The sequence below is a fragment of the Patagioenas fasciata genome, chromosome 1, assembly GCF_037038585.1.
Source record: "Patagioenas fasciata isolate bPatFas1 chromosome 1, bPatFas1.hap1, whole genome shotgun sequence".
NCBI classification, from domain to species: domain Eukaryota; kingdom Metazoa; phylum Chordata; class Aves; order Columbiformes; family Columbidae; genus Patagioenas; species Patagioenas fasciata.
The window spans coordinates 27,026,493-27,040,253 of record NC_092520.1 but is presented as its reverse complement, the minus strand read 5'-3'; the positions used below and the strand labels follow the sequence as shown (position 1 = coordinate 27,040,253).

Genomic DNA, 13,761 nt, shown 5'->3' with positions numbered 1-13,761 from the left:
CTGGAGAGCAGCCCTGCAGGAAGGGATCTAGGGGTGCTGGTTGACAGCAGCTCAACATGAGTCAGCTGTACATGCCCTGGCAGCCCCGAGGGCAAACCCATCCTGGGGTGCATCACACACAGCACGACCAGCCAGTCAACAGAGGTGATTTGTCTCACTGTGTTCAATGTTGGTGTAGCTTCACCTTGAGTGTAGGGTACAGTTCTGGACCCCACAATTTAAGAAAAATCTGAAGGTCCTTGAATACATCCAGAGGAGGGCAACAAAACTGGTGAAAGAGCTGGAAGGAGTGTCCTTCCAGCTGGAAGGAGGCTGAGGGGTGACCTTATTGTTCTCTACAGCTTTCTGAGGAGGTGGAGAGAGCTTCAGATCTTTTCTCCCTGGCATCTGGTGCTGGGACGCATGTGAATGGCTCAAAGATGTGTCGGGGGGGTTCAGACTGGACACTGGGAAACACTTCTTTACCAAGAGGGTGGTCGAACACTGGAACAGGCTCCCTAGAGAGGTGGTTGATGCCCCAAGCCTGTCAATATTTAAGAGACATTTGGACAATGCCCTTAATAACTTGCTTTAACTTTTGCTCAGCCCTGAGTTGGTCAGGCAGTTTGACTACATGATTATTGTAGGTCCCTTCCAACTGAAATAGTTCTATTCTATTCTATTCTATTCTATTCTATTCTATTCTATTCTATTCTATTCTACTGTTGCAGCTTAAAAAGGGTAAACAATTGAAAAAATGTCTATAGAAGTTAATTTTAGTGGGGACAGTGGATCTAATGTGGTTATCTGTGCATCTTGTGTTTGATTTCTGCAAACAGTGAAGTCAAATTGTGTGAATTTTACAGGAAGGCTATTTCTAACTTACATACACAAGTATTTACATTAATAATAATGTCATAAAATGAAACAATATTTTACTTAGTGGGCACTTGCCCTCAAGAATTGTTCGATATTAGACACTGCACTAAAAGAAACAACAGTAGAAATAAAACAGAAACACTAAGATATTGTTAGACAAAAAACCAAAGTCTTCTCCCTCTACTCAGCATTGGTGAGGCTGCATCTCAAAAATTGTGTTTGGTCTTGGGCCTCTCACTACAGGAAAGACATTGTGGTGCTGGAGAGAGTGCAGAGAACAGCAGTGAAGCTGATGAGGGGTCTGGAGCACAAGCCTTATGCGGAGCAGCTGAGGGTACTGGGGCTGTTTACCCTGGAGAAAAGGAGGATGACCTTAACACTCTCTACAACTACCTGAAAGGAGGTTGTAGCATGGAGGGTGTTGGTCTCTTTTCCCAAGTAGTAAGTGACAGGAGGAGAGGAAATGGCCTCAAGTTGTGCCAGGGCAGGCTTAGATTAGATATCCGGAAAAATCTATTCACAGAAAGCATTGTCAAGCCTTGGAACAGGCTGCCCAGGGGAGTGATTGAGTCACCATCCCTGGAGGTGTTTAAAAGACTCATAGATGAGGTTCTTAGGGACATGGTTTAATGCCAGTATTAGGTTAATGGTTGGACTCGATGATCTTAAAGGTCTTTTTCAACCTAAATGATTATGTAACTGTATGGAAGTTCTCACATGAAATGCAGACAATATGTACAGATTTCACTATTCTGCCATCCTGTAGGCTTAAAAATCCTGCCTGTTTGTTGAAATGGTGTACCAGTGACATCAGCAGAATAGAAAAACTACCATCTAGTGCAAATATGAGCAGATAATTTTTCCCATGTTGTTTACATTAAACATCTCAGTATTAGAGTCTCCTGAATGACTAGTACATAACAAGAAGTTATGCTTCTGTTGTCATGTTGTTAATGCTAAGTCTATACATATATATGTATTTTATTTTATGCTTTTAAACTGCTTTCAGTTCATTGTTAAGTTACTGTTATTCAGTAGGGATAAACATAAAAAATACTCCAGAAAAACAGTAGATTTTTTGCTTACATCAAAGGCAATACATATACATTGAAAAATAAAGGTATATCATTTTGTGGAGAGTTTTATCATAAGAGAAAGTTGAGAAAAATAGGGATAAAGCATTATTGATAGTGTACCCTTGAGAAAAAGCTAAGCAAGCTGTATGGAGAAGCACATGTTGCTAATTTGAAAGAATCTTATTCCTCGTTTGACTCTTGCTGTGCTTTGAAAAGTCTGTGCATTCTTGCTGGGTAAAAGGAACAGCTGCCTGGCTCTGTCATCAATTCATGCCCATATCCAGGTAATACACACAGGTAACTACATGGGCCAAGAAAAGGAAAGCTGCATAGACAAAGATAATGTTAAAAAATGTGAAAATCTCAAAGTTGGATATTAAAACTGGTAAAAACCTAAATTGAAGGGGTGTCCTTCAGTTATTCTTAACTATCTCCTGTGTGCATCTACGGTATGGGATAATCTTTAATGCATGTCTTCAGTATTATTTTTCTTCTCATCCTACACAGGCTAGCTGATTGGGATTCTTAAGTTTTATTTTTAATGAAGGTTCAGTTTTTGGGTTATTTCCCCATGGTGAGAAAAATTGATGTGTAAATAAGGCTAGGACATGTAGACTGTCTGCTGTGGTTTAAGCACTTAAATACCATAATCGAGAACTGTTTCACTTCTTTGACACAGAATTTCAAGTGGTAAATGAATTAAATCAACCTTTGGCTTGAACTATATATTTATAAATGCAATGAAGTCCATAAGTCCCTTCTTCTCAGAAAACAGTGATACAGAATCATGAACTCTCCCAAATTTGTTTCAGTAGCTTCTGAAGCTGCTTACAGAAATCAAGGGGTTATTTTGGGGGGGTTGATTGGTTTGCTGGTTTTCATTACTGTCTGTGTCTCATTTTTGCATCTCTAAGTTTGGAGCAATACCATTTTACCAAATATAGTGCTTTGAAGATAAAGTCAGTAATGTTAACAAAAAGTTTTTAGATAAAATTCTACTTGAAGGCACTTGCCCCTAATGTGTAGAGCTTTCTGTTTTCTGTCTGACCTTTTTGTGGTGGCCCCTGACTCTGTGTGGGAGCAGGGAAAGGACCCTTAATGTCCTCTATCCTTGGTGAGCCCCCAGCCACTGCTCTGGAGAACCATTTCCCTTCGTTGTCTCATCTGATACTGGGGGCAAAGGACTCTTAGTGACATTCTCGAAGGTCCTAGATAACTTTCACCCTTTGGACTCTATCCGTTGCCTATAAAGTTAGTATCCTTGGCGAGCCTGAAAGCCCCATACAGAACCTGCCACAGCAGCACTGTTGGGCTTTGCAAGTACACGGCTGTGGGAGTGACAGCATGGCAACAATGGGGGAGAAGATACTGTCCCATGGGCTGTGAGACACAGTGCCATGGCAGCCGGGGGGAAAGGGTGGAGAGCAGGCTGCAGGGCTGCAGAGAAATACCCTGAGCAGTGCCAGAGGCTACACTAGCACTCAGTGCCACATGGGTGTTTTACAAAGCTCTGCTCTGGTTAGCTGAGATCTGGGAAATATGTGTCAGAGGGAATGGGAGACACACACTCCTCAAGCTTTCTTGAGCTATACAATCTATACTCAGTAAAAAAAGCTGCATCTGCTTTTACACGATTTCCTGAATGTATGCCTTTCTATAGGTGGTGTCCACCTTTCTTCCATCCTGGCTTTTTTTCTTTAGACAGCATATGCTTAATGTGCTTATATTTTCCCAGTAGCCTCCCTGGCTCCTGAGAGCAGATGTATACTATTTTTATGTAAAAACACATAGTACTTTTTTCTTCCAAGAGTACATGCAAGCTAGGAAGATCTGTGGAAAGGGCTGACTTCTCTATTATTATATGTTTTGTTCAGTTTTTTATTTACATCTGACACTGTTTCAAAACAGTACCCCAAGACATAGTTCTCGCTGCAGGAGGATTACTTTCTGGTTTTTTTTTGCAAATGCATTTGAGGTATTGTCTGCTTCAAAATGCTTTCAGCCTAAATAGAGAAGAGAAGCGGGGAACAAGGCAAAGAAAAGAAGCAGAGAAAGGTATCGTGACCTCCCAGGAAGGCAGAGAAATGAAGTCTGGTTCCAAGTTCAATAGATAATCCTGCCAGTACTTAATTTTCCTGATGTCTTCTTGAAGCCTGTGAAACACTTTGATGTTTTTTTGTTGGCAACAAATATTGTTCAGGAAAGGACATCATAAAAGAGATGTTGAATTTCAGTGAGACTCGGTATGAGACCATTGCTGGTGACTGAAAATTATGGCTGTCTGATGGCTATTCTGTGGCTGTCGGCTTCTGTCCACCTTTGGTGGGAGCCTCAGTGCAGGTGAAGAGGTAACAGATTTGACGAAACAGCGCTTACTTCTTCATGATCATTATTTTTAATCAAATCAAGAGCAGCATGAAATGCCTGGAATTATTGTGCCCTTGGTCCATTAAATAAATGAAAGATACTGATTTCAGATGAACTCTGTTTTAGCCTCTGAAATCCCAACTCTAATTTTCAGCACTTGCTCTCAAAAAAAAACCCTACTTTCTTTTCATTTTTTCAGTTTGAATACCTCCTTCAAAATTATTTCCTTCTCATTTCTCCTCCCCTCTCAGCTGTCTCGTGTTACCCTAAAACTATCACCCAAAACATTTCAGATGCTTGAAATCTTATTTGTAACAGCCATTCAGGTTTGGTGTTAAGAAGTGTTACTTAGGAGTTTTAGTTATTTAGTGTGACAAGTGTCTATTTCAAGAGTAAATGGGTTGATATGTACCTGTTCCGAATGACAAAGGGAATATATGTGAAAAATGGATAGAGTAGGTCACATTACCAAGGTCTGTGTGTGTTCTTTTTTTTAAATTTGCACCTGGGCAAAGAAATTGTGAAACTACTTGTCAAACGAAAGCCTGATCAAAACTGTAGATGTTCCCAAAATGTAAAGGTGTTTTATGATATGTAAACTGGATCTTACAGAACTTCTCCAGAGCAGATGCTTGTGCTTTTCTCAGCTAGTTAGAAAAAAAGAGGTAGATGTGTTCCTCCACAAGAAGATATGTTTTCATTTAGTCTGATAGTTCATCCATAGGCTGTTATCCAGAAACAAGCCTTCTTCAGCCACCTGACTCAAGAAGGTTTTTTGGATCCCCAAGGAAGGAGTGTGATGTATTGTATTGTCTTTGGCAAGGTCACATGTTTTTATTCACACTGTTACTGGTTCTCAGCTGACAGGTTTTGTAATAAATATGCTGAAGCAAAAATTTCCTGAAGCCAAGAGTACAAACCCATGGGAGTGATGGAGTCATCCTACAAATCCAGGGATTTCCAGATGATTTTTACTTTGATCCTGGCTTCCTTTTTAATTTTTTATTTATGGTATTTGTATTTGATACTAATCATTAAAAAATGAAGTTTTATGATTTTATAGCTTGTAGTAAAGATCAACAGTTAGTAAGAGAAGTAGATTTGTTTAGACTGAATAGTCTAACTCTGTTAGAGGATTGAGAAGTTAAATGCTGAATGAAGAAACATCCTCAGAGTTGGTGCTCTATTCACATAGGCTGATTTGAGAATCCTAGTCTTTCCCATTAGAGAAAACAGTTCTAAAGAGAGGTTTTCATTAAATCTTACATAAATGTAGATGCTCTCTAGATTAGATAGTATGTAAAATTAGCAACCAAGATCATAGATATCAGCTCTAATGAAGTGCAGATAAAAAACCAAGAGGCACTTACCCACTTTCTGAGGCTACAAAATAAAATTACTCATGGATTCCAGGGAGTTGTATTTTCAAGGAAAGCTCTGAGGAAGGAAGTCTTCTGAGAGCTTGGGCGTGTCTCAATATCTACATATCTGCAGTGCTTCTCTGCTTGATTGTGCAGACATAGCTGACTTCAGGTTGAAGTAGAAGTGCCACCATAGTGGCCACTCCATGGAGATCAGCGTGGGCCACTGCTGAGCTCTGCACTGCTTGGGTTACACGTTGCAGCTGCCACAGGCACTGGTGACTTACAGGGGACTTGGGTATTGGTGGCTGCTGGGATGGGAATGTAAACCTGACCTGCAGGTGATCCCTTCTGCTGACATTTCTAATCTGGTGATCTTTTGATGAGGTGAAAGCTCTGTCTGGGTCTGTTAAGCATTGTCTTTGATGGCAGAGAACTGGTTTTTTTTTGTATTTGCGTGACTTCTTGACATAAACTCTAGCAAAGATTGAATGTAAAAAGGACAGTTTAGCAACAGTTAAAATAAATGCAGTACTGATTATTTGGGATGTTTTCTTAACCAGTTGCATGCTCAGGTAAAATCTAAAAAGCCTTGTCTTTGCTGAGGAGTGATATGAGAGAGCTTGCTTAATGTGGCACTCTGGGCAAGCTTTCCCCTTTAGAATGAAGGCAGAGATGATGAGATGTAGACAAGTAGAATGCAAAAGCAGGAGGAACAAAAAGGCAAGGTATGGTTTGTTCCTTAACTACTTTGTAACTACATAATGTTCTTGAGAAAAAAAGGTTGTTTTGGAAAGTACAGTGACAAACTACAGAAGTAACTGAGACAATGTCAAGTAGTGTTCTCACATCACCATTTTCTGGCTAACAGTTGCTGAATATGACCTACACGTGATGTGTCTTCTGTAAATAGTTTCTTAGTTTTGGCTGTTCTAGTCATGAATAAGTAGTGTCTGTGAAAAAGTCTCCACTATTCCTTTCCCTCAGTATTCTCTTTCCTCTTCACACACGCTTTTGTGTTTGGCAAACCGCTTTTGTAAACACACAAGGGTCATCTCAATGTATTTTATAGAATACAAGATGCTAAGACATCAACGGGCAGTTTTATAGAAGAGTATGATTTTAATACAATGCAGTGGCATTGGCAGCTTCTCAAACTGGCACTTGGTACATTAATTCAGCTTTTATCACTTTTTATTGCTTAACAAAAAATACCCTATCAAAACATATTTATTGTAATGCTATCAAAGTAATTTTTATTTGCAGGGTTTTCATAAGTTTATAAACATCTTCATGTGGAAACCTATTTTCCATTTATCTCAGTAAATGATGGTATCCAGCTTTCAGGTTCTATTTTGTGGGATTTCCTACCTTCACATGTGTGCCAGGTGGTGGAAAAACAAACGCAAAGACAAGTTCTTGCCCTGCTATGCATCCCCAGCAAGAGAAGACAGTAAGGAGAGGAGTCCACAGCTAAGCAGCTGCATACATCTACTCAGAACAGCCACAATAATTTTGTGATTGTTTTAGCTTTTTAATACATATTTCACCTGCAAAATTTTGAATGGATAAATCTTTTTCATGAGACGATGGGAGGACGATGTGTGTTTAGCTGAAGTCTCTGCCCCCTGCTATTTTATGAATAAAAGGTGACAAGAAACCTCTTGCCTCACTCAATGACATGATTAATCACAACAATGCTTACCAATTTCATATGTCTTTATCTACATCAGGGTTTCATATAGGAACATGTGCTGTATCAGTTGGTGAGAAATGCAGTGCAGATACTGGACAGGAATGCATTTTCCAATGACAACGCATTCCACGTAAAAATGGATTTTAATGCAGTTTAGACTATATCCCTGTACTTATCAGGAATGCATTATTATTTCATATTATATATTTCATTCACATATTTGTTGCTATGTTATCTGATCATGGCAAGCATATGTAGGAATGGTGTTGTGATTGTATTGTAAATTGAATTCAGGAGGGGATCAGAATCACAGACTGGAATCATAGAATGGTTTGGGTTGGAAGGAACCTTAAAGATAATGTAGTGGACAGGGACACCTTCCACTAGACCAGGTTGCCCAAAGCCCCATCTAGTCTGGCCTTGAACATTTCCATGGATGGGGCATCTGCAACTTCTATGGGCAGCCTGTTGCAGTGCCTCACTATCTTCATGAATCAATGCAGTCTGTTCCTGCTGTACAGCACCTAATATCAACTCTCTTTGCAAATTCAGTATAGTAACTCTCAAGAAACTAAAATCAGAGGTGGAACGACCAGCAAGCCATAAATAAGAAGATAAAAAAGGAGGCCCTCTACAGTGGGCTGGGGGATTATTAGGAATTACAGTTTCTTCCCTGTTGTGATGTCTATCTTAAGCATTACATTAATAAAATTCTCCAAGTATGCAGAGCACCCAGAAAACAGACAACATAATTTGCTAAGTGATACGTAGAAAAATGGTAGAGGTGACATGACTTGTCTGATGTTGTGCAGATGAATATAGAGAGCTGGGAATAGAACCCATGTCACCCAAGTCCCTGTTCAGGTTGACCCATAATGTAGACCCTGTGGCCTACTGTCATCAGAGTTTAAGAGAGTTCTTCACTTGTAATAAAATCCACCAAAATAGGTAGGTGCCTAGAATTTTTATGATTTTGCTTCATCTGAAGCATATCCTAAGCCTCCAGGTGCCTGCTTTAGAAGTTTACACTGCAGTGGATGCCCCTAGTACATTGTTCATTAGATCAGTTTTAGATGATTACTTGGGAATTATACGACTTGTGCCATGACAGGAGCTTGGTTAAAAGAAGGTCTAGAAAACTACTTCAGATGTAGAAGCCTACACAAATGTACCTAATGATTGGTAAAAGGAATCTCATCCTCAGTGCTAATTGTCATCTCTAGAGTTTCCTAAACAGCTCTCTACAAAGAGTCCTTGTATGCTCACAAAAATCCCGATATGTGTTTTAGGGAGTTAGCACCTTTGTATTTCAGATATGGGTAAGGAGGTGAGCAAACTTGATCCATTAATTTGAGACCTTATTGCAGCCTTTCAGTACTTAAAAGTAGCCTATAAGAAAGACGGGGACAGACTTTTGAGAAGGGTATGTTGTGACAAGACAAGGGGTAATGGTTTTAAACTAAAAGAGAGGAGATTCAGGCTAGACATGAGGAAGAAATTTTGTACAAGGAGGGTGGTAAAACACTGGCACAGATTGCCCAGAGAGGTGGTAGATGCCCCATCCCTGTAGAAATTCAAGGGCAGGTTGGACAGGGCTGTGAGTGACCTGATCTAGTTGAAGATGTCCCTGCTCACTGCAGGGGGGTTGGACTAGATGACCTTTGAAGGTTCCTTCCAGCCCAAACTATTCTATGATTTATCAGAATTTTCCTTTTTAAAATAGGGAGAGCATGAGAGCTTAGCTTAAACGCTCTGGATATTCTGGTGATGGCAAGTGAGTAATTTTTAGGATTTACCATACTTTGTTTTTTTCATCTCAAGCCGGTAGTCATCAACATGGTACATGTAGGAAATACATCAGGAGTCAAATACACCGTTGCATCTGTCTGGTTTCACTTGGCAGCCTCAAGTCTTCAGGACAGAATAATTGCAACAGTAATTCTAAGAAAAAGTACTGTTGAAAATTATGGGGAAGGAGCCAATCTGTAAGGAATAGGATCTTTTGCTTAGTGCCACAAGGTTTATTAAAGTGTATGTGTTATCTTAAATTTTCTCATAAGGATATCTTCTTGATTTAAAGAGAAGGCAGAGCATGAGTCTTGTTACTGAGCAGTCTTTCAGGACTAGCTCCATGTGAATAGTAGTAGTTTAGTATTAGTTTCTAAATAATACCGTATTTGTTTAGAAGAAGCCCTTTAAAAGTTTGAGATTCCAAAAAGCTCATTTTTAATGTCCTCCTGTTGCCCTTTTCCTAAATGTTTTTGGAAGCATTGCTAATAAATTTGATTTTAGTCATTATTGGCCAGACCTAGGAAGTGTTTTGCTGAATACTCTATGAACTTCAGTGAATGTGTCCATATGCATGTGCTCTCCCCCACACACTTAGTACAACATCTGAATCAGTGCTGATATCTGCGAGCCATTGTCCTCTGGACAATGAGAATTTGAAGCCTAGATGAGTGAAATGGTTTTCTATAAAAGCAACCTATTTAAATCCAATTAGTGTATCTTGGTGTTCCTATGGTTATACAAATATATTACAGCTTTACCTTAAACAATGCCTTGCACAAAGTGACATTCGTTTTTGATCATTCATAGCACCTAAGCACTATTAAGTGATCGTTTCTCATCACACATTGTAATGTGTTTTATTGACGTGTGTGCTGTGGTAGGTATGCATGTTTCTTCCTTACGATGTGCAGAGCCAGTATTAGCCAGTGAGAACAATGTGTATTATGTAAAAAGTAAGAAAAATCTATTAAAAATGCCTACTGTATTATCCAGAGGAATTAGCGTTTGCTAGATTGCCAGTCAGCCAAGGTTTTACAAGAGTTATTGTCATTTTGATTTTCGGATGAGTCATTTGGTATATTGCCCCCAAAGGCACCTCATTATGATTCACTGCACAGCATATAAAATTGCTTAGGCTTTTGGGGCTCCGTAGAAAGCGAGTGGGGGTTGCGGTGGCTCAGCGTTGTGAAGCAGCAGCATTATGCTTAATTGACACCTTTGATGTAGCCCTAAGACAGCACCTGCACCTCCCACTGCTGCTCTGAAGACGTCAGCCTTACGCAGAAAAGGCTTCTGCTTATGAATCCTGCATCGCATTCAGCTCACTCTGTGAGCAGCCCCAGCTATCCCTAACTAATCCCATTGCTTCTCAGTTTGGCTACAGCTTGGCTTAGTACAGAGCAGGAATTTTGCTGGTTGCTGTTATCAGGTTAAACAGTAAGATTTTTGTCCATGTTAGAACTCATAGAAGGTAAGTCAAATGCCTTGTTGATATCCTAGTATGTAAATATTCTCCCAGGATTCAGAATCTGGGAATCTGATTGTCAATTCTTTTTTTTCCTGGTGCTGACAAATATGGATTGTGATATAGCAACTGCTTGTTTAGGAATATGTACATATATGTATGATACACTTTTTGTAGTCTTTCTATCAATGCTTTGACATGAACATTGTGTGTGATTACTTTGTAGTAGAATTCTGTCCTCTGCTGGTATTGTTCTGTTAATTTAGTGGATAATGTCACATGTATGCAAAAGATGCTTCTAAAATGACAGGCACTATCATGTCTGAAGGAACTTATTTCTCTGAGAAAGTCATACTTGAGGTATTGCCTCCAATTTATTTGCCTCTAGAAAGCCCTTCTGGGTTAAGTCTGAGGTGGTGTTTTGGTCAGATAGTATTGCAGGAATCTCTTAGAATGAATGAGTTAGGAACAGCAAGTGACCTATTTGTTCTTACAAGCAGTACTGCTTTTTATTTTTGCTGGATAGCACTTCAAGTTATAAATAAATGGAATGAAAAGGTTTACTTATAACAAGTGTCTGTTAAGGTTAACATAGCACCTTGCTCTACATCATTTTTAAGCACAGGAACAATAACAATATAGTTTAAGAAAACATGATCATTCTCTCTCCCATTGACTAAACATTCTTTTCAGATTTGTTGATTATTTTTTTGCACTCTGTATAAAAATTGGCATCTTAAGCCAAAACTCTGAGGAAACAGTTCTTTTGAGAACTACTTAATATTGAAAACATGAAAAAATACAAGTGAATATATTCAACATAGAATGAGAAGGAATATGTTGATTTAACTATTTCATTGCTTTTAATAATGCTTTGCATTTATTTTTTCGATTTATTGTCCTTTTAGTGAATGGAACCCCTGGTAGCCAGCTTTCTACTCCCCGCTCTGGGAAGTCTCCAAGCCCATCTCCCACCAGCCCAGGAAGCCTACGGAAACAGAGGGTAAGGACATAAGGAAACTGATTTCTGATCATGGCTAGGGAGAATCCAACATAGTCATTATCCAATTGCATTCTCCCCACTGGTTCCTTGTGTGTAGAGTCATAGGGTGGAAGAGCCTGGCTACAGTTCTTGGTGTGTTTGTACAACACTCTGAAGTGGAATACAACTGTTCTGTGTCTGTCAAAATGCTAAGTATTCTGGGAATTGGTTTATCCTTGAGGGGAAAGACATGGGTATCTGTGTCCTCTTTTACAAAACTTTTTGTTTGTTTGTTTGTTTTAGTTTCCTTTCTCCAAGTGTTTCACAACTGGAAGGAACTGTTCACATTGTCAAAGGCTTTTTTGTTGTTCTTAATTTGCCATGGGCATTATGTCACTTGCAAAACCTACAGCCAGCTTTGATTTTGAAGCAATGTGAAAGAATGTGGTGTGGAATTTAGCTGTGAATTAACTGTGATATTATAGTCTTGTGTAGTGAAAATACTATCAGTAGCAAGGCAGGATAAGACTTGTCAGTCACTTTGCTTGACTGGAGTTGTTGTTAGCTGTAGGTTCCCACTAGTTACCCTGTGTAGAGGAACCCACAATGTGCCTAAGCATCCAGAATCAAAGTAGTACCTATGTTGCTGCTGTAACCCCCTGACAAAATATTACTCCTTCAACCCAAAAGGCTTCACATGCTGATTTAATTAATTGTTTCTGTTCAAAAGCAATGGGACATATGTCTGTGTATCTTCTCTACTGCTATTTTCTAAACTGTGATCAGTTCTCAATGGAAGCTTCCCTAAGGCAGTACTCCGTATCTCAGACTTGTTTATAAACACAGTTTGAACACATGCTTTTTCTGACCTTTCTGTTTTTAAATAAGGCAAAATTCACGTCTGTCAAAGTAAGAGGATTACGTACAAAATTGGCAGTGCTTGACTTTAGGGGCTGATGCAGACCTGATTCCCCAGATATCCAGATCAGGAACAGCTGCAGCATGGCACAACTCCCTTATAGCCTTCTTCATGTCTGGTGGATGCCAGGGAGCTGAGGAGCAGTGCATGACCAAACCTTGCCTTAGGCTGGGATACAGCCAGGGGTTTCTGCTATGACTTGATTATAGATACGGAAGCCAGCTGTAATCTTGCAGTACAGAGATAGCCAGTGAGTGGCAGCTTGAAGCCTCAGGCTAGTGTCATGGTTTCATCATCTGGTACACAGAGACTAAAGGTGCAAGTTTCAGTTGGGTAAGCTGGTACTAAAATCTTCTTGAATGTGATGTGTTGCACACCTGTTTGCTTTCACTCTCAAAGCTTATTACTGAATCTTTAATAAGTCACTGAAGAGGGAAGTAAGAGTCTTCTAAATGAATTATACATCACTGATGTAAGGATATCTGCTTAGGTAGATGATGATGATGTATGCAGTGGATTTTCATTTGCTGTAAGGCTTTCTCTTTTCACTGGCAACTTCCCTAAACATCTTCTCCACCACTGATGCTTCTCTCCCCACAGCAATGTTTTTCTGTTGACATTTGTGGATGGATGAGTGCAAACCATGCAGTCAGCACTATTAGACATAAGGAGTGTTTGACCACAAGGTTTCTGACTTTCAAACGTGAAGACAGTGAATGGCTTGATCTTATACGGGTTCCCTATGTGGAAGTGTAACAAGATCACCGAGTGGCAGTATAATGGATGCAAAGGACTCTGTAGTGGTAACATAGTTACATTGCTAACTGTATAGAAAATAAATATTGAAGTAGATTACAGGAGAGATAAGACATTATTAAAGAATTGAATTCTCAGATATTAATATCCAATCCCCTTGACCTCAGTAGGCGACCTTTCATGCTTATCTGGTTTTATTTTAGACAGATGGGGTTTTTTTACCTGACAAAACATGGAATAATTCATGTAAAAAGAGATTGCAATAATATAAAAATGCATTGAAATAATATTATTTAAGTCGCAAAATCAACTGCTCAGAAGTTCAGGGATGGAAACTTTACACTTGCTTTGAGAATTTATTTCAGCTCCTTTCATGTTTAACTTGTGAAGTGAACAAGCTAGAATTTCAGTATAAAAACATACGATTGTGTCATTAAAGGTCATAATGTGTATTCCAATTATTAAATTAGTTCTATGAACAGCCATTAAA

The 13,761-nt window shown here is 39.3% G+C and overlaps 1 protein-coding gene across 5 annotated transcripts in view; it reads left to right on the top strand.

Annotated features, from left to right (window-relative positions):
• The window catches only part of DCLK1 (doublecortin like kinase 1), a 246,495-nt gene that overhangs the window by 168,142 nt on the left and 64,592 nt on the right, over window positions 1-13,761 (top strand). For 4 of the 5 annotated variants that reach the window (XM_065829652.2, XM_065829641.2, XM_071804870.1 and 1 more), the window contains exon 6: window positions 11,523-11,617. In XM_065829652.2, the coding sequence (XP_065685724.1) occupies window positions 11,523-11,617 (95 nt within the window). Of the gene's footprint in view, window positions 1-10,369; window positions 10,621-11,522; window positions 11,618-13,761 lie in introns of those variants that run through there. The other variant, XM_071804866.1, reaches the window with a different exon arrangement.